The 26,023-nt window shown below is 40.4% G+C and overlaps 1 protein-coding gene across 5 annotated transcripts in view; it reads left to right on the top strand.

Moving 5' to 3' along the window:
• Positions 1 to 9,535, top strand: part of ARHGEF7 (Rho guanine nucleotide exchange factor 7) — a 127,007-nt gene extending 117,472 nt beyond the window's left edge. For 3 of the 5 annotated variants that reach the window (XM_027743406.2, XM_027743405.2, XM_027743410.2), the window contains 3 exons: positions 2,455 to 2,554; positions 3,194 to 3,248; positions 6,402 to 9,535. In XM_027743406.2, coding sequence (XP_027599207.1) covers positions 2,455 to 2,554; positions 3,194 to 3,248; positions 6,402 to 6,524 — 278 coding nt within the window. In that variant the 3' untranslated portion in view covers positions 6,525 to 9,535. Of the gene's footprint in view, positions 1 to 1,304; positions 2,555 to 3,193; positions 3,249 to 6,401 lie in introns of all 5 variants that reach the window. The other 2 variants (XR_003544974.2, XM_027743407.2) reach the window with 2 other exon arrangements.
• The last annotated feature ends 16,488 nt before the right edge of the window (positions 9,536 to 26,023 follow it).

Raw genomic sequence — 26,023 nt, 5'->3', positions numbered from 1 at the left:
GATTACAGGGTCCTTTGTGACAGGCTAGATGCACTGTGTGTTTGTACCTGTGATACTCAGCAAACACTTGTGGGGTTTAGGAAGAAAAGGTCAACAACAATAAAGAAAAACCCACCGAAGCTCACAAAAGCAAACCAAGATTAAGGAGCAAGTGTGTGGGTTTTTGCATAAGTACAAACTGTGAGAGCAGCAAAGATCTGAGATACAAGTAAGAGTTGTATGACTGAGGGTATTGGAGCAATGCAGCCGAGAGTGAAACTTCTGATGTCTTGAGTTCCATGGTAGTTAATGTTTTATGGCACAGGAAGGTCAGTGTTCACAGCAGCAGTTTTCCATTGTGTGTATATGTGTAGCATGAGGTTTCCTTGTGTGTATAATATTGGTGAACTGCTTTCTGTGTCTCGGTAATATTAAATGTTTGCTGTGCTCTGCCATACATACATCAGGATATGCTGATGTAGACGTCTCTTTTACGTGCATGTGTGTGTATAACATGTATGGGACATTTTTTTTCCAAGCTGTCTACTCCACACTATTTCTACTTTGCAAGGCCCCTTGTTGCTCTGCCCAGGCAGACAGTTGGATGCAGCTCTGTACAGAGAGAATGATAATGCATGCTCCTTTTGGTTGAAGGGAGTCACGGGTGAGAAACACGTGACAGTTCTGTTCCTTTGGTCAGTGTCTCCCTTGGTGTGTGCTGAGCTGAGGTGCTCCACGTTGATACAGAGACCCAGAATGTAGTGATCTGGTAGCAGCTGCTGCCAAACTAATTCCTAATACAACGTTTAACTCAGTGCTGTGTGTTACCTGTTAAGCTAATAAAGCAGAGCAGTAACTAGTTAACTGAAATAAACATGAGACAGCTTTTTACAGTTAGAGATTGACAGCGCAAACAGGGAAGTGGCCTTGAGTTTCTTGCCGAGTTTGGATATGTTTGTTTTATAGGTTGTTTCTTCCTGGCAAATAAGTGGGAGTGGAAGCGTATTAACCCTTAAAAGATTTCTTCACTCCATAAGAACTTACAGCTTTCAAGGACAAGATTCTTTTTCAAATCTTCAGTTATCTTTATTCTATATAATTTTGACAATCACATACTGATACATTAGATATTTACTGTAAACTTAAGGAAACTGTTTTCTTCATTAGTCATTTGTCATTGTTTGCTAAAATAGTTAAAATAATTTTAACACGTAGAGCTAAGGTACAGTCCCTACAAGATCATTGCTCAAAACTCAAGACTACAGCTGTTTGGGAAGTTAGTATTTTGTAATGACTGTGATTTATTCCATTTTTTATTTGTTTAGATTATGTATTTTATCATGAACCATAAAAGAAAAGAACTGTTATCACAAAGCAACTGTTCAGCAACTGATTTCTCTGGACAGGCCTGTGCTCTGTAATACCAGATTATCAGTTCAAAGTGGATGAGATGTTCCTCGTTAATGAAAATTCATTAAAATGAATTGGTAGGCAAATGTACCCTGTTTGTTAAAACTGATATCTTAGTTAAAATATGCAAGAACTTTAATGCCTTATCTGCAGTGTTTGAATTCTGAATAAATGCTTAGACACCAATTTATTTACAGACCTTCTTAAAAAAAAAACACTTGTAACTTGTTGCAGCCTAATTAAATAAAGTTTCTAGAATACATACTTTATGTATGTATGAATGAATGCACATATCTGAGATTAGATTTTTCCAATCATAACTAATTTTTTCTAATCTGTGTGTTTTACCTTGATGTTATAAATTGTAATGAGTGTGGAAAATGTTTTGAAGATTTTTGAATGTTCTTAGTTTTTATCATCAAACTGAGGTGCTTTTAAAAACATTTATTAAATACAAAGAGTGTATTTCATTTGATAGGAATTTATTATAGGACTAAAACACTATCTGTAAGTGTATTTATGTGTTGTTCATACACACAGAAGTGTAGTGCTTATAGTGTTTCAGGGAAAGGGGTTTTAACTTTTGTCCCCTCACTGCTGTGTCGTTTGATACCACTATTCTGCTTCTCAGTGACAGAGTAATAGGTTTAGAGCTGAACTGTTTCTTGGATTTGTATCAGTGTGACATCAGAATCTGTCCTTGAGGCTTAAATCATGGTTATTTAAACACAGCTATCTCTTTCTCAGTCTGCCATTGTGAATTTGTATAGCTTTTACTGATGGTTGAATAGTGCACTGTTTGTTGAATGGTGTAGCACCCCTCTCGATGACATGGGAGTTGTCAGCAGTGCAGTAGGAGTGTCAAACAATTTTTTTGTTGTTTTAAGACTGTGGTTTCAAATGTAAAAAATGTGTCAGTAACTTCTGTTTGTGGAGGGAAGGGGGAAATGGGAAGTGGTATACCTTGGTTCTGCAGGTGTATCATGCAGCAAATGAAAGAATGATCTTTAAAAGGCCCCAACAATGTTTGTGATTTGCTCATTTTGTAATTTATTTTTACAACAGGTTCCCGTAAAGAATCAGCTCCTCAAGTCCTGCTTCCAGAAGAAGAAAAAATTATTGTAGAAGAAACTAAAAGTAATGGTCAGACTGTTATAGAAGAGAAGTAAGAAAATATTTAATGATTGATAGATTAAAGTAGTGAACTTTTCACTCTTCTTCCTCCTGGCTCCCATTATAATAGTGTGTGTATGGTATGTTCGTAGTAGGGAACAGAGCTGAGTATCCTGCCAGTCCTTTAGTTGGCCTTCATTTAAATATCTGGTTTCTTTGTATATGCTGTGCAACTTACTCCACTCATGTCAAGAAGTGAAATGCTTCACTTAAAAATAATTTTTCCAGGTGCCGTCAGATTTCAATATTAAACTGCTGTCATCTTTCTAATTAGTGTGTGGCATCGTTCTACTTTTTTGGTAAGGTGTATGTTGGAAATGAAACTACAGTTTTGTTCTACAAAGCTGGAATACAGAAACTAGTATTGGTCTTTAAGTGCTGGAGAGGTGTTTCCTGTCACAGAAGGTGGTAACATGTCCTTGCCTTACTGAATATAAATTGGGATAAGAGATAGGGGTGGGTTGTTTGTTTGTTTTTAACACAGGTTTGAAATTAGCAATTAGCTGTGGGGTTTTGTTTTATAGGTTGTTTTTTTTAAATTGCATTTCATTTAGCAGTTTTGTCTAATAATAAATTTAGTCATGTATTTCTGGAAACTGTTATAACAGATCATGTTCCTTTTTCATTTTAGAAGCCTTGTTGACACAGTATATGCATTAAAGGATGAAGTACAGGAGTTAAGACAGGTTGGTAACTTGCTACATTTATAGCAACACAGAGAACGAAAAGATGGAAGGCTTATTGTAAAAACAAATACGGATTGTAAGTTTATTCACTTTGACAGGCATGAACTTGAATTTTGGATTATTTTAAAAGTAAAATATCGTTTGAGGAAAGGTACCCTCTGTTGTGGTTGTCATCAGTCCTTTGAGAGTAGTGTTAAGTATTGTTTCTCTGAGGTGAATTACTAAGCTATTCTTGGATACTGCAAACTGTGAAATGGCAGAAGCATTAAACAAATTCAGTTCTGCTGTATCACCAGCAAAGTAAGCTTATAGAGGCTGAGAAATAGTATTTGCTCTAGAATGTATCATTTTAGTAGTATAAGTGTCTAGATCTATTTAGGCCTTTATTAACAATCCTACAGTAACCTGAACATCTCTTACAAATCAGTTCTTAAAACCTCTCATTTCTAGGGAGGAGAGTCCTTTTCAGTGCCTATCATGTGACCTTTTTAAATGAGGGTTTCAGGTTAGCTCTGGGTGCTGCTTTGTCACTTGTTTTAAGTGTCTAAAATGAGATGTTAAAAATACCATCTTCTTGTCAGGACACAGCTTGTTTAAACTATGTTAATGCTGCCACATATAGTCTTTGCTTAATGTATAGGTGAAAAAAGCACTGAATTTTCCTCACTCTCTAGTGTATGAATTTACCAACTGACCTTAACCAGTCTGACTCAGGAACTTGGATAAAATTCCTGTGTTAATTAAAAAGGATTTGTATTAAAATTTCTTTCGGTTTTGGGCTATAAACATGAATCCAAATTCTGTGCCCATCTGTAAGCATGCCCAGTATTTCTAAGGTTGTCATGCATGTTCCTTGCAATAGACAGTTGATGTCTTGCATACTTAAATTCTGCTGGTTCAGCATAATAAGCATGAGTATCCCAGGTTGGATTCAAATTTGACAGTGTTTTTAAAAATACAATTCATGTAATACAAGCAGCAGTAATAGTCCATGAGTACTCCCATGGCCTGACTGCTTTTGTACAAAGAATAAATGTGCAGCCTCACTGAGGCTCTGCACATCTCTGTGACCCTTAATCAGAAAGTCACCTTCACCTGAGCTTCAAGCAATAGCTCTCTTTTCCTGTGCCTTTCCAAATAGATGGTCTTGAGTATCTAACATCTTCCAAAGCCAAGACATATTAAAGCCTTTAAATTCATTTTCTTGGCTTTTGGGACTCTCGACTTAGAAGCATTTGTTGGTCCACTGCTGTGATGCTGCCAACCAGAGAAGTGGCAGAAATAACCTCTGAGGTGGCAGGGTCCCAAAGCCTTTATGGATAAAGGCTCTCTGGGACTACATAGCACCCTGCTTGGAGTAGACACCAGGCTGCGAAGTGGGATCCCTCCCATAGCACCTTCCAGAGGTTATTCATAGCTCTTGTTCCACAGACACTACACTTGAATAGTACAGACCTGAATTGGCAGACTTAATACATTAAATCTGTACCTACAGGAAAACAATGAAATTTCTGAGTTTCTCAACATACTTGAAGAGGGAATGGAGTTAATGAAGTGACAGACCCTGGTTGTGTGTATAGACTAGAGAAGGAGAAGCTGGAGAGGAGCCTGAGGGAACTGGTCGATGGCAAGTTGAATATGAGTCCCTGGCAGCCAGGAGGGTCAACCGTGTCCTGGGAGGCATCAGACAAAGCATCGCCAGCTGGTCAAAGGAAGTGATTGCTTCACTCTTCCTCTGTGCTGGTGCGGCCTCACCTTGAGTATCGTGTGCAGTTTTGAGCACCACAATTTAAGAAAGACATTAAGCTATTAGTGGGCATCCAAAAGAGGGCCACGAGTATGGTGAAGGGTCTGGAGGGGAAGCCTTATGAGGAGCAACTGAGTTTGTTCAGCCTGGAGGAGACTGAGGAGAGACCTCATTGTGGTTTTTAGCATCCTCATAAAGGGACTTTGAGGTGCAGGTACTGATCTCTTCACTCTCGTGACCAGTGACAGGACTCAAGGAAATGGTGTGGAGCTGAATTGAGAGGTTTAGGTTAGGTATCAGGAAAAGGTTTTTCACTGACAGTGTGGTTAAGGACTGGAACAGGGTCTTAAGGGGAATGGTCACAACACCAAGCCTGACAGAGTTCAGGAAGCATTTGGACAGTGCTCTCAGGCACATGGTGTTATGCTTGGGGTGTCCTGCACAGGGCCAGGAGTTGGACTTGGTGATCCCAATGAGTCCCTTCTAACTCAACATATTCTATGATTCTGTGATCACATCCTATTTCTGGAAATGTCTGTAAATAAGAGCTGATGTTGCCTCCTCAGTGGGACCCCTGAATTGCAGGCCTGCATTTGTTAAACACCAGTAGGCTTGTCTTAGGGCCTTATTTCAGTGTTATGTTCTGGTTGCTTCCCTACTGTTGCCAGCATCACCTTGGCCTGTACAGAATTAAATGGTGTAAGCATTCCTGTGGATTGGTCAGTAACATCCTTACAGTCCTGTTGTTCATTTATTTCAATATTGCCTGATGGCACTAAATAGTGAGAACTCTCTTGTTAATGTACAAGCAGAGTGATGGTGTTCCTTGAAATTCAGGCTTCTCTTAGACTGCTGGTAGTCATCAGTCTGGTTTAAAATTTAGTCACAGAAACACTTTCCAGAGAGTGTAATGGTTTTCAGGATACTCTTTTCAACTATTTATATTCCTAATGAAGCAAGTCAATTTGCATTAAGTTTTAAGAAGCTTTTCTGAGATTGTGAAACTAGTTAAAATCACAGGAGGTTCTTAAAGGAGATATTTAGTCTGCTTATTGTTCCATTTCCTTTCTCCATTAGCAACAGATATATTCTACTCCTCATTGATTGGATTTGAACAGATTCAAGATTATTGGCCATCTGTGACTAGCACTTTTGTTATAAAGGGCCCCTAAGTATGAATAGGAAGTAGCTCAGTTTCCATTTTGTGGGTTTTGTTCCACTGAGTGAAATAACGTATGTGTATGTAACTTGAGAAGTTTTAATACAAGTTTTGCTTTTGAACAGCTAATATCTGTTTTACTGAAAAGAACCTTCAGAGTTTGTAATTGACAAAGTATGTGTACTAAGAAAAGATCTGTCAAAAGCCCTCAAAACAAACTAGTAATATTTCTATCTCTGTTAAACAGGATAACAAAAAGATGAAGAAATCATTAGAAGAGGAACAAAGAGCTCGCAAGGACTTGGAGAAGCTTGTTAGAAAAGTCCTAAAGAACATGAATGATCCATCTTGGGATGAAACCAACTTATAACTAGTTTTTTTCTTTTTTGTCCCCCCCTTTTTCTTTCTATTGAAAGACCAGTTGTAAAACTGAGCTGGGAAGCCTTCTGACGTTAGTCAGTGTTGCATCAAGAACACTACAAAGCAGGATTTAACTGGATCTAGTGATTTCTTCCTCTGAGCATACAGAAACAGTCAAGCCATTTTCTGAAGCAATCTGTGCTTTAAGTGTGGAGACCATGGATCCTGAACTCTACTAAACTTAATTTGTTTGCATCTAAATTACCTCATTTGCAGAAAGTGCAGCACCTGACTAAAAGTCCATGTTTTTCAGTGGCTTTTTAATTAAATATATATTTTTCATGTAAATAGCTGTAATTTTGAATGCATATGTGATTGATGTATCAGGGCTGATATGTTTGGGGTTTTTCTCTTGTTACTACAATGGTCACAAGTGTTAGAAATGATGGCAGTACTGTCTTACCTAAGAATGGTATGAATTATGAATTAGTTCCAAATTACCCACTCATCACACATGCAAATTTAAACCCCTCTTTTTCCTATTGACCACTATACTTAAATCCTTGACTGTTACTTGTCTGTCCATACATTTTCAAACAGTTTACAATTCCTTAAGAACGGTATTAAAATACAGAAAATTGTTTATTGACAGTAGAAACAATTTTTAACAAAACTAATGTCCACAACTTACATTCACATACACTTGTTTGGCAGACTAATCTGTTGTGCTTTGGCCACCAGAAGACTGATGTACTTGCCTGCTTTTTATGATTGTGATTTTTAGGTGTTTGTGTACTACATTTTCTGTTGTTGTGCTTAAACATACAACTGGCTGATAATTTAATGGATCATACTGTTTGTTAAACAAAAAAAAAAAATCAATCTAATCCAGAATTTTGTGAATAAATCATTGCTATTTATATTTTATGGTCACAGCAGTTAAATTTTAGCTAACCTTTGTGCATAAGACACACAGGCTAGACCAAATTTCTGTTTTTATACCACTGTAAGACTCTCTGGAGTTCCCATACTGTGGAAGCACTCATTTCTTTCCTACCCTATTTCCTCAACATGTTGCTGGTTTCTGTCCTACTAGGATTCAAATGGAAAGAAATATGAAAATAAGATTTTTTTATCTTTTAAATCATACTGTAATTTTTACTTTGCACTGCTGACAGATTTGAAAATATGTAAAGGAACATTAATTCCCAAGTCTGATAGGTGCAATTACTGCGGTTTCTTGTATTTGAAATAGGAGATGCTACATCACTGCAAATGGTGAGCTTAAAATGGAGTACTTAAAATACTCATCCCATTAAAGCTCTTTTTTTTTCATAGATTTCATCAAACTTTGGGTTCAACTCCAGATGGTGCAGTTTTCTGAGGGGTTTTTATTCAACTGACGGTCAGAAGTACAGGTATAGCACAGACCTGAGTGGCACCTTTTACAGTCCTGATTTTCTAGTGCCCTTTAACTCCTGTTAAATGTAATGCTCAGACTTGAGCAAATGTTTATATGAACTTTAGTAAGTTGGAGCAAGGGTGATTAGGGTTGTAAGAACTGTCATGCACATTTTAAATCTTTTGGAAAATCTATTTTTAAAGCTATCCACCTTTTTCAGCCAAGAACAGCTTTTTTAAATAGGAAATTATGTCAGTTATTGCATACTTGTGAAACAATTCTGTGGGAATGGATACTTGATAATCTGAATAGACAAGTTGTCTGTTTTAAAAAGCTGAATATATTTGTAGGTATTTTGTGTTCTTGCAATTTAAAAATGTTTTCCTTTAATCCTAAAGGAGGAGGAAATGAAAAATGTCTACATTATCAGAGTTACATATATTCACAGAACTTTAAACTTATTTTAATTCTCTATACCAAAATCTTTTCTTGATGTTTGCAGTTGCACGAAAGTGTGGACTGGCATTTATATTTATCTTCACATTTAGGAAATACTCTTGCTGAAAGCTAAGTGATACTAAACCATGCAAATTCATAGTATCTTGGCCATATTTAGATTTGGGAATGCTGATATAATTAGAATTTTGCTAACATTTTTACTTTCTGACATTCAGGCAAATTTACAGAGCGAACTTTAATTTTCAGCTGAGCATATGCGAAAGGACATTCCAGAGGAAGACGTATAAAAGGAAAACACTAACCTTACCAGTATTTAGCAAATTTACTCAGGAAAAACTTCCATCATGACAATTTGTTTTACCTTGTATTGTGAAGAGTGGTGTTGCTATGTAAATCTGCTGACTCTTAGTGCCTGTGATTATTATAATTTCTGACAGTACCCCTATACTGACATCTAATGAACATGCCTTAAACACTGGGATTAAGCAGTTGTAAAATACGACCAGGACTTAGGGACTGACTTTATTCAAGATGGATTGGGATGACTAATTTTCATAAAAAAACACAAAAAAAAAAAGGGGGGAGAGGAGGTGGGAAGAAAACCAACCTAATATTGCAGATAGCTTTTGCCTCTAGTGCAGAGAGCACCTTCAGGCTTTTGGGAACCAAGGAGTATTTGAAGCTTTTTCCATTGACAATTTGTTACACTGTATATAATTGTAAATGTCACCATGGACCTTCTGAATTGTTGGAAACTTTATATAAGCATGGATAAATGGGGCACTGTTTATTTAACCTATTAAAGGGTTATTTGTTTGCTCTCATCATTTAGGGATGAGGAGATGAAGCCATTTCTTGTCCTATAGATGTGAAGCACTTTCAGTTCTGAACTGTCCAAAATGTAGCATAACATTTCGCTGTACTATACTGATGTATGTGTGTTTGTCTCACCGTGTCATGACGTCTTAAAGATTGAACAACTGACTGCTTTTGTATAAACCTTCTTAATGTCAATCATTTAGGGAATTTAGAGTGTCTGTTCATGATGTCTGTGGAGAACTCAAATTTAGTTTAGATGTCACAATAATATCCTGGTATCGACTACTAAGGCGTTTATGCTACATTGCTGTAATTAAACCATGATTTTTCCCCCTTCCCTATGAAGTGTTACATTTCATCTAATATGTGGGCTGTGAGATTAAGAAGGTAAATTGCTTTAATTTTTTGCCTTTCTTATAAATAATAATCTCTGCAATAGTTCTTATACTCTCTTGAAAGTGCTTTTTCATGGCCTTTTATAGTAGTAAATTCATGCCTGGAGACAAAATGGGAATGTTTATAGGGCTGAGAAGAAGGATCTTAACTGTTGCACTGAGGAATGTTCACTTCTTTGGTAACCTGACCTGCTCAGGTAATGTAAGAAATGGAAGAGATTGAAGATGGAATATAAAGAGAGCAAAGAAAGAAAGAAACACTAGAAACTGTATAAATTAAGTAAAATATTTTCTACATACGTGATTTATCTGAATAGACTTGAAATTTGTGATAAGTGTGCATCATAGGGGACTTTTATGTGGTTGGTGCTGCCTGAAATAGGGGAGTGGGATGATTTTTATAGTAGGAAAATGATGGATATTGCTTTATACTGGAAAATGAGATGGGTTAAGGGAAGTGGTGACAGTCATTTGTTTGAAAAGATGGTTTCAGTCTTTGCACAAGGCACTTAAAGGGATTAGTAACTGAACTTTGGTGTGTGAAATGATATGTTTATTCCAACTTAGTTTAACAAGGAGGTATACTTAGGAGGAACAGAGGACTGTAAGTATAGTGGTTTATAACTGTTATCAGAAGTCTCATTTTCCTGCTTTTCTCTGTATTCATCACTGTGCAGACAGGTATTTTCCAGAATTTGAAATCATCATTTACTTGTCACCAGAAGTATTTTGGGGATTTTCTTTTTGTGTCTTGTTGTGGTAGGTTGACTATGGCTGGCTGTCAGACCCTTACCCAGCTGCTCTCTTATTCCTTTCCCTCGGAAGGAGATGGGGGAGGGAGTAAGATGGAAAAGCTTGTGCATTGAGATAAAAGATACTAATTTCTTACCATTTAATAAGAGTTGGATGGTAAGGAACAAACAAAAACTAAGCCACCTTTCTCCTACCACAGTCCTTCTTCCGAGGCTGAACTTTACCCCTTCGTTCCTGATCCCCCTATCTTGCCCTCTTCTCCCACCCAGCAGAGCAGGGATATGGCAATGGGGTTTGTGATCTGTCTGTAACAGTTCCTGTTTCCTGCTCCCTGTTCTTCATGCTTTTCTCTGCTGTAGTGTTTATCCTCTCCGTGGCTTGCAGTCCTGGAAGGATAAATCTGTTCCAGTGTGGGTTCATTCCTGTCTACAGTTCCTGTCAGGAGCGTGCCCCTGTGTGGGCTCACTGTGGACTGCAGGTTACTTGAGTGGATCTGCTGTAGTATGGAGTTCTCCCTGGGCCGTGGGGGAAATCCTACTTTACCATGGTCTTCTCCACGGGATGTAGGGGAACCTTCTCCAGCACCTGCAGCACCTTGTTCCCCTCCTTCTCTTACCTGGGTGTTCTTGCAATTTTTCCTCACTGCTGCACTCTAAAATAAGTTTTCCTCAAGGCACTACCGTTTTGTCAAAGAGGCTTAGCTGTGTCCTGCTTGTCCAAGGGGTATCTAATTTACATCCTGTTGAAGCTGCTACACCTTGCAGGCTCATAAATTTAGATGCAGAACCTGCTGTTACCCACTTGCAGTGATCACCTTTACTTGCTGTGATACGTCATGAGAAAGGAAAGGAAGGAGCATGTAACACTGTCAGTTATAGGAATGAGAGGCTTAAAATAGTCAGGGGAGGTGTGGGTGAAATGTGTGTGTGTATCTGTATCTTGAGTCCCACAGTGCTGATGCTGAAGGGTCCCAGAAATGTGGAGTTTGCACTTTGGAGAAATGGTGAGAGGAAGTTTGAGATGAATTTGCTCTGCTAGGCATGCTTCATCATCTGGAAAAGGGATATAGGCTTGCCATATTTCACCTTGCATGCTCTGCACCTGAGCTTTCTCTTTAACTTATGTGAGTCAAATGTTATCTTGGGAGGGGAACTGAACCTGGATTCAGAACTAAATTAACCTCCTGAGCTGTCCATTAATTTAAATTTAATTTAAAGCCACTGTCCAGGTCCAAATCTAACTCTTGGGTCCTTAGGACAAAATAAAAGCTACAGTTCAGTGAGTTACTGTGAACAGTTACAACTGTGGTGTCAGTTACTTAATGGAAGGTCTTTGCAGCCCAAAATTTGTGCAGGTGCTCCCATTAGTTCCTCAACATTCTCACTGATCTCATTCCCTTTCTCTGTTGGACATGCACAGGCTCTCCTTTATGCATGGCAGAGCTCACTTCTATGGTTTTTTTTCCCTCAAGAACTGTTTTGGGTGGTCATGGATCTGTCCCATCCCCCATTTGTCTGGTTGTGCCCTGTACACTTGCAGGGATATCTGCTGTCTTTCCAGTTACCATGGCAGTGCTGAACAGCCTTGGCAAGTAAGGCCCTGTGCACATTTTGCTGTATACTCCTTGTTCTCCTCCGTGTAAGCAGTGAGTCTGATTTTAGGCTGACATTTTAGGCAGTGGACACTGACACAGTGAGAAAGCTTTTACCTGCTGCTACGCACCCATCCCAAAAGTGTGGCATTACCTATGAGACACTTGGGATATCAGACTCATAGAATATCTCGAGTTGGAAGAGACACATAAGGATTGAGTCCAACTCTCTGCTTCTTGCAGGACTACCTAAAACTAAACCACATGACTAAGAGCATTGTTCAGATGCTCCTTGAACTCTTGACAGGCTTGGTGCTGAGGGGAGCCTGTTCCAGCGATTGACCACCCACCCTCTCAGTGAAGACTGTTGTGTTTTAACCCCAGCTGGCAACTAAGTGCCATGCAGCTGCTCACTCCCTACCACCCCCACCCCATGCTGGGGAGGAGAACTGGAAAGAAAAGGTAGGCCTCGTGGGCTAAGATAAGAACAATTTAATAATTGAAACAAAATATTTTGATAATAATTATAGTGATACTAAATATTGTAATAATAGTCATAATAAAAACTGTAATTATAAAAGTGATGGACAATATAACTGCTCATCTCCAGATGCCCCAGCCTGTCCCCAAGCAGCCATTGTCCTCTTCCAGGTAACACCTCCAGTTTATAATGCTAGGCATGACATTCTGTGGTATGGAATATCCCTTTGACCAGTTTGGGTCACCTGTCCTGGCCATGCTTCCTCACAGCTTGTGCATCTGCTCACTGGCAGAGTGTGAGACAAAAGTTCCTGACAGGGTAAGCACTACTTAGCATCAACCAAAACATCAGTGTGTTATCAGCATTATTTTCATACTGAATCCAAAACACAGCACTGTACTAGCTACTAAGAGTAAAACTAACAGACTTTTTCCTAATGTCCATTCTGATGTCATACATAGGCCTGGTGAGATTCCCCAAACAATTTATTTTTTCTTAGCCAGTGTATCACTCAGACTTTGCTAGCCATCTCTTGCCAGTCAAGCAGCCTATGATAGCTGTGTGTTTGCTGTAGACATAAAGGGACAAAACAGAAATAGCATGTTTTTACGGTATTTTTCCAGCAGGGGAGTGTGTTAGCTTCTGCTTTGTCAGAAACTACTCAGTTTCCCTGAATTTGTTAGTATTTGTATTTTTGTATGCTTTTAAAACCAACTGGAGTTAGCTTTTTCTGTATTCTGGAGCTGCTTTTCAAGCTCCAGGAAATGCAGTCTATTAACCTTTTGTTCTATACAACAAAAGTAGACAGTCACAGTTGAAAGTGTTCATGTAGCATTTGACCCAGCTGTGTGCATAGGATTTGTATGGGTTTTTTTAGCATTTCCCCATGGCACGCATGACTTACCATAGCATTTGTGCATTCAGCATCACAAGGGCTCTTTCAGCACAATGCAATGTGGAGATAACACAGGATCAAGTTTATTGTGAGGCAAAACTAAGCAAGGGATTTGGCTGTGATCACTAGCTCTTTTAATCTCTGGCCTAAATCTATTGCAGACAGAATTTCAGAGGAACTGAGAAAAATCTAGTGCTACAAGACTGGTTTAATAGTTCCCACTTGAATTCTCCATTCTGAGACTGAGTGGAGAAAACACTGGGATGATGCGTGGTCCTCCATCCACTGTACTCATCACTGCCTAACAAGTAAGATTTCTGCTTAGAATTTATGTTACAGAACTGTTAACAGTCCTAAGAAGGGGAAGGAGCAATGCATTGAGGGAGCATGGTGACTATCTTGGTCTTGAAGCTAAGCATTTGAAAATAAAGGTTCAAGAAAGTGCCCCTGCCCTGGCCACCAGATCTTCAGCAAGATTTCTGCCTCAGCATCCAGACCTGGTTCCATGTATCCAAGGACTGTCTCACTGACCATCTTTATCACTTCAGTGCAAGAAATGACTTATAATTTCAATGCATTTCAATGTATTTCCTGCTAGTAGGGAAGCCCTTGATTAAAAGAAAAAGCATTCTATTATCTGGGTCTTCTGAATGGCTTCCTGCTCATTAAGAGCATCAGATTTTATCAACGTCCACCATGAAATACCTAACATGAAGAGTTCTGCCTTCTGCAAGGCTGTAGATCAGGAGCTCAGATGCACGTGTGAGAGGCACTGGTGTATGTCAGGAGGAAAAGTTATTTCTACCTAAGTCATTGTACATGCCTGTAAGGCTGGATTCATCTGCACAGCCCTGTGTGGTGTGTGCCAGGAGGATTCTTCTGGGCAGAGACTTTTAGAGGCTAGTTCAGCCACCCTGTAGAAACAAGTCATCCTTTGTGCTGCACTCCAAACTAAAAGGATGGCATCAGCTGGTTTGCATGCAGGTAAATTAGGCAGCCTTATGCAAAGGTGCACTATGAGGGAGGACATGATGAAGGAAACAGGGAGCTATGACATGGGGCCAAGTTCTGAGGTGAGAAAACCACAGTGAAAACGCTCTTTTGTCACTATACTGATAGGGGAAGTACTGACATGCTCCTTCAGCAAGGCAGTGTGTCCTGTGTGCTGTGCACACTGCGAGGAACAGTAGTGTGAAAACTTGAGTGGGAAGTGACAGACAAGTTGTTGCTGGCATTACTGAAAACTCTGGCTATTGGAAGAGGTTGGAGTGACAGGCTCTATTTGAGGGGGAAGCAGGAATGAAAACACAGTGCACCCCACAGGCATTGTCCCAGATGAGGTGGAAATTTTTGAGTGTTTTTTGTCCACAGAGCATAAGCTTCTCATTCTGCTGTTTTCTGCTAGGTTTCTCTGCCTATATTATGCCTCCCACATCTATCTGCTGACAACTCTGATGCTATGTGGAACACTGACCTTACCAAGCATCGGCCCACATTGTGGGGAAAGAAGGATGGGATGCAGGTCCTGAGCAGCTGGAAAAGCTTCTACCTCTAAACATGAACCTACTGATCTGGTCTGCATTGAATCCTTTTGTTTTCTTAACCACCTTAGAATCCCTGTGCATTTTTCTGCTTCATTTCCAACTGAACCCAAGACTTTCTGGAAAATCCTCTTCATAGCATGGCAAATAAAGACAGCAGATTGGTACCATGAAGAAGCATTTTCTGTTTAGTCTGATTCCTCCCAGCTTCCAGGCTTGGCCTTCCCCTTTAAGTCACATGTCGTCATTGACTGTAAACTCGCTGTTCATGGTCAGGTGAGATCTCCAAACTGTCCACAAGGAAGCTTTCCCAGTAAGAGTAGAAAGTAGAGATGTAGTTTACTCTGTGCATTCATGCATTGTGCAGGCAGTGACTGCGCACTAATACATTAAACTACTCAGTAAGCTATTACTTGGTTTCTAGGCAAAAACGTGATGCTGTGAGGCTGTTCTTCCTCTTGGCTTGACTGTGTCTTGCACCATTTGGAAGTGCTCCGTGATCACGCTTAATAAGGTAAAATCTGTTTTTATATTGATTTAAGGAGAATAATTTAGAGAGGTTTTTGGATCTAATGAGTTTATGGGAAATTCAAGAACTCTGTTCCTTTGTCAAACATGACTGAAGTCTGAACCTCCATCAGGAGGTTCAGATATTGCTCAGATTTGGAGGGAGTATGGGAAGCAAAGGAGCTGGCCAAGTGATTTTGTAGTTTTTGAAGGTACCTTGGGGAAGTTAAATAAAAACAGTGTGTACAGACTTGTACTGAAACATGTAATTACTTGTCAGTCTTGAAATAACTGAAAATGTGATGGAGCTGAGCTACATCAGACACTGTTATGAGGCACTGGAGCAGGTTGCCCAGAGAAGCTGTGGATGCCCCATCGCTGGAAGTGTTCAAGGCCAAGTTAGATGGGGCTTTGAGCAACCTGGTCTAGTGGAAGGTGTCCCTGCCCTGGGGTTGGGCAGGTGGTTGGAGCTAGATGATCTTTAAGATCCCCTCCAACCCAAGCCTTTCTGTGATTTTTATGGGGTGCTGGGATGTGGGTGCCTGTGTGGCAGTGGCTGCTGCCCAGCACAGCTGAAGCCTGCCAGCTGCTGTAGATTGTGCCTGTGGGCAGCCATAAAGTTATGTGGATGTTTGCAGTTTTGCTAAAAACCCCTTTATAAAGCTAGTAACGCTTTGCTTGTTTAGTTGCCAAGTTCAATTTTAAGAATGGCTACCTAGAAAGTTTGGGGATGTTGTTGCTGGACTTGTTTCCCCCTATTCAGTGTGAATTAGTGCTGTGGATATTTGAAGAAAAATATATATGTATAAAAAGTTGAAGAAAAATATATATGTATAAAAAGTTGAGGAATATTGATTGAGGGAAATCCACTGACTCACAGATACTGTCTGCAACTAGAACAAAGGTGACTAGAGCAAAACTAAACCTTTACACCAAAACCCAACTCTGTGAGCTTGTCACAGGTATGTACCCTCTTGTCCCATTGGTGCATTGTCCCTCCTGCTCGTGGCTCAGGAAGCTGTTGCTTCCATCCAGCCCTTTCTCCCATTGGCTGCTGGCTCTTGACTGCACAGAATTCATATGTTTTGTGCCAGCTGAGGTGGTCCTGGGCAATCTCTTTTATTCAGCTCAATGGCTCTGCAAGGGTTGTTCCTCAGGCAGCTCTGATCAGATCTGCTTTTTGTGAACCTGGCTCTTTTTCACCTCTCCATGAAAGCCCCTGGTCTTATCCAAACACTCCTACTTAGATGCTGTCCGGAGCAGTAACTGCAGGGCATTGTTTGAATGTGTTGCTACACTTGTTTAAAGAAAAATATTTTAAATTAATTTGATGTAGTGGATATCAAACCAACATGACTGTCCACATTAAGCTGAGACAGAAGGAAAAAGTTGTGTAAAACAAAACTAAAAAGCCTCCTTGATGACAGGTCTCTTCCTCACTCCCTGTTTTGTGAGTACTGGTCTCTGGAAGTGCTACTGTACAGGTGAAAACTGCAAAAGGGGAATACTTGAGGGACAGAAGTTGGTAGGCTGAACCTAGTCATTTGCTGTAGCTGATACTGTTGGACAGGTAAGTATTTCCCTCTCCTCTGCCAAATTTGAGGTAGTAAGTCTAAGGGGAACCTATTAAAACATACCTGGAACACAATGACTGACAAACCGATGCCAGTCATTTCCTGCTGGGTTTTGGAAATGACTCAAAGTAAGTTATTTCAGAGTATTTGCCCTTGAAATAGGGATAGACAGGACATGCTGTTACTTCATAAGCTGTGGTATAGAAAGCAAACTGCTTTGGGTGAAAATATTTAGTTTGGATTTACATGCTTAGAATATGAAGAGCAAATGATTACTTTCATTATGCAAGGCCACAGAGGAAGCCACAACCTGTCTTCAAGGCACAGAAAAAAGCACACTGGATGAAAGATAATTTTGAAATATAAACAGTCAATATTGTAGTGCTTCACCGCAAAATTGTACATATTGTAAATGAGTCATGCCACTACTTCGAACTGTGGTAAAGCAATAGACAGGATTCAAAACTGTAATGGTGTAGTTCAGTCCTGTGCTCAGCAGAAAAATAGAAAATAGGGAAAGAATTTTGGCAAAAGCTGAGTGCTTCTGAAATCTGGTGCAATTTACTGGATTTTGGAACATTATGGACATGTAAGGTTCACAGAACAATTCAGCAAAGTCTAATTTGCCTTTGTTCACTATTTTGCACATTGTATTGTAAGGAGATTGTGTGGTTTGATGAATGATCCTGTATAATGCATTTACAGTATAGAAAAATTTGTAGAAGAATCCAGAGGAGTTTGTCATAAATACTGTATTAAGTTTGGAACAAGCACAATCCTAACAAAAGCCATGATACAGGAGTACAGGCTGGGGGAATTGGAGGTCTGCTAGTCCCTCTTGTCTCTTGTATATTTATCGTGATATTGTGTTGTTTGTGTCTGAATTAGACAATGAAACGTGTTTTGTTCTGATGCTTGGGAGGAATGAGCCTGGATGAGCTCTCTAAATAAAGCTCCTGGATAATGCTCTTGGCTTCCTGGATACCTTGCTCCTGGAGAGAGCTCTTGAATTTGCTCTTGGATACCTGCATGATCTAAGGTGCAACATACCTATGGCTCTGTAAATGCCAGCAGTGAAGAGGTGACTCCAAGTGTGGCTGTCCACTAACCAGTGGAGGAATTACCTTGTTTCACAGAATCACGGAATATGCTGAGTGGGAAGGAACACCCAAGGATCATTGAGTCCAACTCCTAGCCCTGCACAGGACCATTCCCAAGAGTCACATCACATACCTGAGAGTATTGTCCAAACACTTCTTGAACTCTGTCAGGCTTAGTGCTGTGACCACTTCCTTGGGGAGCCTGTTCCAGTGCCCAACCACCCTCTGGGTGAAGAGCCTTTTTCTAGTATCCAGCCTAAACCTCCCCTGACACAACTTCAGGCCATTCCCTCGGGTCCTGTCACTGGTCACCAGAGAGAAGAGATCAGTGCCTGCCCCTCATCTTCCTCTCGCTAGGAAGTTGTAGACTGCGATGAAGTTTTCGCTCAATACACAGTGTCTGGGAGCAGGGGCACATAGAAAGGGTGGAAAGAAAAGAAATGCATGAAGAAGGTGTAAATTTAAGGACAGCTTACAGAATACAGGTGGAACAAAGAAACATCTTGGGAACTCAAGATGAGTCCCCAATGGATGGAGAACAAGCTGGTGTTAGCAGGGTTTTCTGTGCTCGATGTGAGGGGAGTAAGTGCTTGGAGGAATCGCAACATCAATCAGGAACAGTAAAGCAGCATCGTCTGTGGGAAATCCGTACCACTGCCTTCAAATTAAATGCAGAAAGCATTAAGAAACTCTGAGTTCCAGGGAGAACCCCTTTCCATACATCATCTCCTTGTAAATCTGGCAAAATCCCACTGGCTGTGCCACGCCAGTGGCTTTAACACTCTGGGCTGAGGAAACGGCGAGCTCTGCTTTTTTCACTGCAGTTTCCCATATGTATATTTCTACCCCTTCTTGAAAAGAGAGGACAGCCTGTCCTGTGCTGTGGGACTTGCACCGGCTATTTTTTTTTCCTCCAGGCGAAGGGAGATGCGCCGGGAGCCGCGGGGCCGCATCGGCGGTGTAGGGGCTCCTCCTGCTGGCAGCTGCCGGCCGGGCCGGGCAGCGGGGCGCCTTTGGGTTCCCGTTCTACATACTCTCTGACTGCAGCAGCAAGCAAGGAAAAAGAGGTTTGTAAACAGGATCATGCCTAAAATCCTCCCCAATAACCCTGTCTCTCGGCTGCCGGCTGAGGTGAAATCACAACAACCTCTTGTTGTTGCTCTGGCATTCTCTTCATTGCTCTCTATCTGCCTTCTCGTGGTTTAACCCCAGCCGGCAGGTGAGCCCCACGGTGCCACTCGCTCACTCCACCTGACTGGGACTGGGGAGAGAATCGAAAGGGTAAAAATGATAAAACTCGTGGGTTGAGATTAAGACGCTCTAATAGGTAAAGCAAAAGCCACGCACAGCTGCAAAGCAGAACAAGGAATTAATTTTCCACTTCCCACGGGCAGGTAGGTGTGTCCCCTCCCAGCTCCTTGTGCACCCCCAGCCACTGTGGTGGTGGGGTGGAATGGAGAGGCAGAAAAAAACGTAACTCTGGGCAAGCCCAGCTCAGCACTAAGAGTGTATTGACACTGTTTTCATCACAAATCCGAACATATAAACTACTATGAAGAAAATGAACTAGATTATGGCTGAACCAAGTACATCTCCCAGATGCTCCACAGGCTTCCAGAGACCACATCTGGCTGGATCCAACCTCCTGCGTGTTCATTGTCCATTTTCAGTGGAAAATTTTTTTGTTGATTTTCAGCATTTGGCAGATCTGTGGTTTCATATGGTGTCTGTCATCATAGCTGTCATTTTCCCAAAAAGAGCACCCTAATTACTTCCTGCAGTTATCATCAATCAAGGATAGCTGCAGCCCAACAACTGGTTTTGAAAACTACTGGGAGCTTTTAGTCCGAGTTGGAACTGAGATTTGGAATCACCTTTCAGTGTTAGTAGTGAGGGGCAGAAAACCTGAACCCGTATTGAAAAGAGAAAAAAGTCCTTCCAGACTGTGGGTCCTGTTTCTGCTCAGGGATGTTTAAGTATCTAAATCCTGTTGGTTCTTCAGGAAATTTCCCCACTGGCCAAGAGAAAGACAGAACAAGCTGGTCTTTTAATCTTTCAGCGCTCATAGGCCTATACTAGAATTAGAAATGTGACTGTAGCAGAGAGGAACAAGCCTGAACTTGACTACGTCATCATCTCCACCTGAGCCATGAGGGTAGGATCAGCTAAAGCAGTACAGGCTTTGTTGTGGGCTAAGTACATGATTAAATATATTCAGGCTGGAAGATCTCGGAAGGTCTTTAGTCCATCTTTCTTCTCAGAGCAGGGACAACTCTGAGTTCAGATCTGATTGCTCAAGGCTTTGTCCAGTCAGATCTTTGAAACCCTCAGGGATTAAAAACTAACCAGAAAATCCAGTGGGCTTGGACTGCTGATCCTGCTGATGGAACTTTATTCACAACAGCTGGATTACAGGTAGGCTGGGCAGATCTCCAAGGCTGCAGTGTAGCTGCCATTGGTTCTAGCTCAAATAACAATGTGGTACTGTCTTCACTTGCATCTTGCTGAGCAGCAGGGTATGTGCTCCTATAGCACAATGACACTGAGTACTGAAGCATAAAAGGACCCTGAGATGGTGGCGCACTACAGTGCTGCTACTTCCATAAAATATATAATTTTAAAAATGCTGTGTGGGACAGAGCTAATGGAAACAGTTGACATAGACTTGTTCTGATGCTGCCTTTGAGAATCGTGGTACTGCTGAAATGGGGAATGGTCTTTCCCGTTCTTCTGGGTGGTTATGATGAGGCAGGTGTACAGCTCATGACTATGGTTCCGGACCAGAGACACCTCCAAAGGAGCAGCTCCAAAGGGCTTCTGTTAAGACAGAAAATTTTGACCTATTAATGTTTGTGTTCCTTTAACATTAGCTCTGCATCCTGAAAGTGTCCCTTGTTGTGGGTTCAGTGTGTCCTTTCCTTTTGCAGGAGTGTCTTGTGTGAGCCCCTTGATGTGCCAGCATATAGCTTTCCCCCACTATTAGTTTTTTCCTAGTTGTAGTCATTTCGTAATCCCATTTCCACTTCATATTATAAAAAACTTCCTTGATTAAATGTTGAGCTATTTGTAAATGTATTGAAATTGGTCAGCGATGGAATTGGTACTTTTCTTTAATCTTCTGCAGTACATATTCATTATCTTCCTCCTTTTCCTGTCAAAATGGAAGTAAAATTTTCTGTTCTGTTACACAGACTTGAAATACTAAAAACCTCTGATGTGAACAATTTAAACTTATAATACAGTAAAATATGGAATAATTATATATTGCAAATCGAATCTCAACATTTCTATTGTGTTTAGTCTGTCTTGTGTTCTGCTGGACTATTCAGACTGGCATCAGCAAGTCTTCCACTGAAGGGTATTATGACTTGAAGATTGTGTTGCTATGAATAGTCAATTCTGCCTTTATTTTGTTTGCTTCAAACTTTAATTTATTCTACATATGCACTATGGATTTCACTTTCAGTGAATATGAAGATAATGCAGCCACTTGCAGTGAAGTTGAATGAAAAGCTAATGTTAAATTCACTGCCTTTTTTTTCTTCTTTTTTCCTATTTTGTACTTTTTGAACTTTGTGCTTATGAAATACATCACCAAAAAGTGCTAGGACAGGTATGTGTAACCATAGGCTGCTCCTTCTTTGGGCAAGATAGTTAACTGAAAACCATGCCATGTGAATATTTAAAAATATAAGATTGTTTAGATGTCAGACTTTGCTTCTAATTTTGGAATTTATGTCTTTTCATGGACCAACTTTGTGGTGCTCCTGTCTCGGGGAGGAAGAGCTGGACCTGTGCCCATGGAAGCTTGCCACAGTCTTTTTGTTCTCATTTTGAGTTATTGATGCCCTTATGCCCCTGCATCCTCCTCTGGTGACTGGCATCACATTGTTTTTACCGAATGAACCAAGAGAACTTTCCTCAATCATGTGGTTAATGGAGGAGGAGAATTTGGAGGAATAATGCCCAGATTCCAATTAAAAATTATTTAAACGTCCATTATAAAAATGTTAGTGCAGGCTACATGTGTTAATGATTGAGAAATCAGCCTGGTTGGAGACTGCTAAAGACTGACCAGTGTTTCAGTTCTGTCCAAAACTTAAGCTGATGTTCATAAATTGGCTTGTACTTGCATTTCAGAGGGTTGGTTTCAGCTTCCTCACATAGAGCCACAGGACAAAAGGAGACATGTTAGAGAAGAGAACAAGATCTTTAGGAGTAAAGGGACAGAAATAAACATACTCAGAAAAAATTACTGAAGAGATTTCCAAAAATGTAAAGCAGGTGTGTTTTCTCCATGAGGGGAGGAGAAATCCACAGAACAGCCCCTTCAGAGAGAAGTGAGATAGACAATTTTTCTTTACCTTTTCCTATGTGGGTTGTGCACTTATAAGTTACACGATTCTGTGATTCTTGAAATACTGTTCTCTTAAAAATCTCGTTACTGAAAATGTCTGGCTTTCTTATAAAAAGGCTACCCAGACTGACCAAACAGGAGAAGGTTAACCAGATCAGTGTGAGAAGCTTAGACAAATAATAATGAGGAATACAGATAAAAAAGGTGTCAAACCATAGATAGGAAAGGACTTTTTTAAACTTATGCTAAAATAAAGTCAATATCTTGTGTGGTAGTGGTAAGGGGTTAAAAAGAAACTCAAAAAGGGGAAAATTACTGACCTACAACTCTTCAGCCTGGAGTGTCTCGCAAATGAGGAACTCATTTTTTCTTAACAGATTTTGACTTCAGAGTGAAGAAAAAGGTTTCTGACATACTTTAAGGTAGTCAAGGAACACCAGACAAAGTGAACTGCACAGTCACGTTTTCATCTTCGGAGAGGTATCCCTGCCCATGGTAGGGGGATTGGAACTATATGATCTTCAAGGTCCCTTCCAACCCGGCCCATTCTATGATTACAGCATTACGAGGTTTCCAGCCCCAACCTGCCCCTCATATTTTACTTTTTCTCCTCCTAAGTCCTTTCTCTTTGTGAAACAAGTGTGAATCATAGAATCAACCAGGTTGGAAAAGACCTCTGAGATCAAGTCCAACCCTTGATCCAACACTGCCATGGTTACTAGACCATGGCACTAAGTGCCACATCCAGTCTCATCTTAAAATCCTCCAGGGAAGGAGGTGAAAGGCACACATAAACAGCTGCATGTGCTTCAGTAGCATTTTCTGGGAATTGGGTTATTTCACGTTGTGTAAGATTTACTTCTCTAGTTTTCCCCATTCGATTTCACTTACTGTTGAAGTAGCAGGTTCACGCTGAGTGCAGAGAAGATGATGTGTGGTATTGCTTCTTCTGGCATAGAGCACCTTAGACTCAGTATGAGGCTTCATTGAAAGAACTATTGTGCAGGGAGAAAAGGGTATTGTTTTTCATACAAATCTCTGCCAAAAAAGTGCTGCTTCATTGAGGCTGCTCAGAGTTTCACATCCTGATTGAACTGATTGGATAGTTTTGGCCAAAAGAGGGGAAAATACGTGATGTTTTGTAATGCTTGGTTCAAATGACCCAAAATAAAACATTACAGTGCTTCAGGGTGGGTTTGTAGATAAGTGCAGGTGCTGTCTATGTAGGGAGGATGCATTGGTGCTTTTCTTCCTTACCATGTGATAACCCAGAAACTAGGGAATCTTCTGGCCAGTGGGGACACAGGGTTCAAACCTTCCTTGTCCTGATGCCAATGAGTCTGTAAGGCAGGCATAGTAATGCCTTGACCCTTTGCCTTGGCTGTGTAAATAGACACAGAACACTGAAATGCTTCCTATTTTAAAGTGCCAGTACAAACATACTCAGGGACTTGGTTCCTTCATGGTAAATGAAATGTGTTTTAAGGTGCCTTCATGACCTTGCCACTGTTTCATCAGTCCAGATCTAGCCTTTTAAAGCTGGGGTTTTTCTGGTGGTGGTTTTTTATTTTTATGTTATGGCAGTTAAGATAGCAATATTATTACTATTTCTAGAGATACATTTGGGGTTTTTTTTATTTGGCATCTTACCTTTTAGCATAAATTTTCATGATTTTTTCCTCAATTAGGAAGATTAAAAAGTATGACTTCGTGGAAGGTTTCAAAGGTAAAATTATCTTTCAGATTGCAGGAAAAAATGAAAAATCTTGTAAAATCCTAAATAGTGATTTCTCTGCATGTTTGTTTCTGAGTCTGTATCAAAGGAATCAGTCTTTTCTTAATTTCTACTCAAGATAATTCTCTTGTAAGTTAAGGGTATGGACCAGACTCTTCATTTAAGGAAAATTAAAACAAAGTCTCAGTTAAGGGTCTAAACTACCCATATCAGTTCCAACAGCACCCTATGAATGTCTCTAACTTGTAGACAAGTGTCACATGCTGGAAGAGAAAAGCTGTTCCCGTGATACCTAATATTAATCATGCCACAAATGTGTGCTGTCTGTACCACTCCTGTGTATAATCTGCAGGCTGCTGCCATCATTATTTAAAGGAGGAGGAAGAAATAATGTTGAGGAGTTGTAGATGACAAAGTGTAATTATTTTTCAGCCTATGTGAAAGTGCTCACAAGCTTGATAATACTTGTCCTAGGCATCCTCACTGTATTTATGTATAAAGCAGGTGAGTGCTTTTACTCTATAAAGAAAATGTAATTTTATTGACTTTGCCAAAATTGAATTAATACCATATATAACTTGATTTTGAGTTTATAGGTGCTTTCACAGATATTGAATTTTTTTTTTTATCTCCAGAAATGTCTGTGCTGCCTGCCTAGGGAATACAGAATGAAGATGGGGTATGTGAATAAGCTGTGTGGTGAGCCATAACAAAGCTACTTTGAGTATCATGTCCTATAAGCTTGGATGGTGATTTGATGCGACTCACTCCTTTCAGCCATGGAAAAAGGATGACAGACTGATTATAACTTTATCTCACTGAAGGAAGGGTTTGAGAAAAATTATTTGTGCCCTTTTGGACAGGCCTGAGCTGCTTAAGCAGCTGCATCCTACCCTGACTGTGCAGTTCAGCTGTAATTAAGATGTCTAAATGTGGGCACCTTTTGTGTGCTAGGTGTTCAAGCTCTCCTGATAGTCTGTGGAGCCTAGAGAACCATTCAACCATTTTATGTTTGCTTTAGGAGGTGAGATGAACCTTGCTCTGGGATCCCATTACTCTGCTGATTAGTGGAACTTGATCCAGTTACCTAAATATAAGCATGCCTTGCCAAGTCTGATGCCCTAGGGTAGTAAGACATCTGTCAGCCTCATACAGATGTCATTAGGACCTATGGGAAATCTCTGCCTGGAGGGGGCCAGTCAGAAAACCCAGCTCATCTCATATGATACCAGGTATCCACATTTAAGCAACTGAACCCAGCTCTATCTCCCTGTTGGCCATACTGGGAGGTTGGGCACCCGGCTCATGTCAGCACCCAGATTCAGGTGATTGAATCTCAAACTGAATCTCCCCTAGACTTCTCTTTCTTAGTGCCTACCTCTTGCTCCCTGGTAATGTAGCGACACTGTGGCTTGCCTTGCTGCTGTTTGGGCAGTTTATTATAGACTGAACTTGTTCATGTTTATATAAGAGATGAGTTAGATTTCAACTCATTTCAACTCCCCTGCCATTTCCTCTCATGAGGATGTGGAGACAATTTCTCTGTCTAGCTTTGGTCTTTACTCACAGCTGGTGGAGCGTTAGGTTCAAATAGTCTTCAGCCTGTGTTCTTGCCTGAAGACAGCCATCCTGGCCCACTTTGGTCTCCTTATATACAAAAGTATTAGAAGCAAAGGTTAGTGAGGAGGCTCTTACTCCTCTAACAATGCTACCTTTTTTTCAAGAAGGCCAAAAGATGACGTGGGAAGAACAAAAAAGTATATAATGAATTCCACTGATGACTAAATCCTGCTTCTCCATATAGCACAAATGTATGCATCAGAATTTTGAACCTTCTTTTGATTGTCATACTTACTGCCATCTGCATAGCTCCTAAAATATTCCTAACACCAATAAAACC

Source organism: Pipra filicauda, unplaced genomic scaffold (genome assembly GCF_003945595.2).
Source record: "Pipra filicauda isolate LSUMZ 115617 unplaced genomic scaffold, ASM394559v2 scaffold115_size4368891_pilon, whole genome shotgun sequence".
NCBI classification, from domain to species: Eukaryota; Metazoa; Chordata; class Aves; order Passeriformes; family Pipridae; genus Pipra; species Pipra filicauda.
This window is presented reverse-complemented; position numbering and strand designations above follow the sequence as displayed.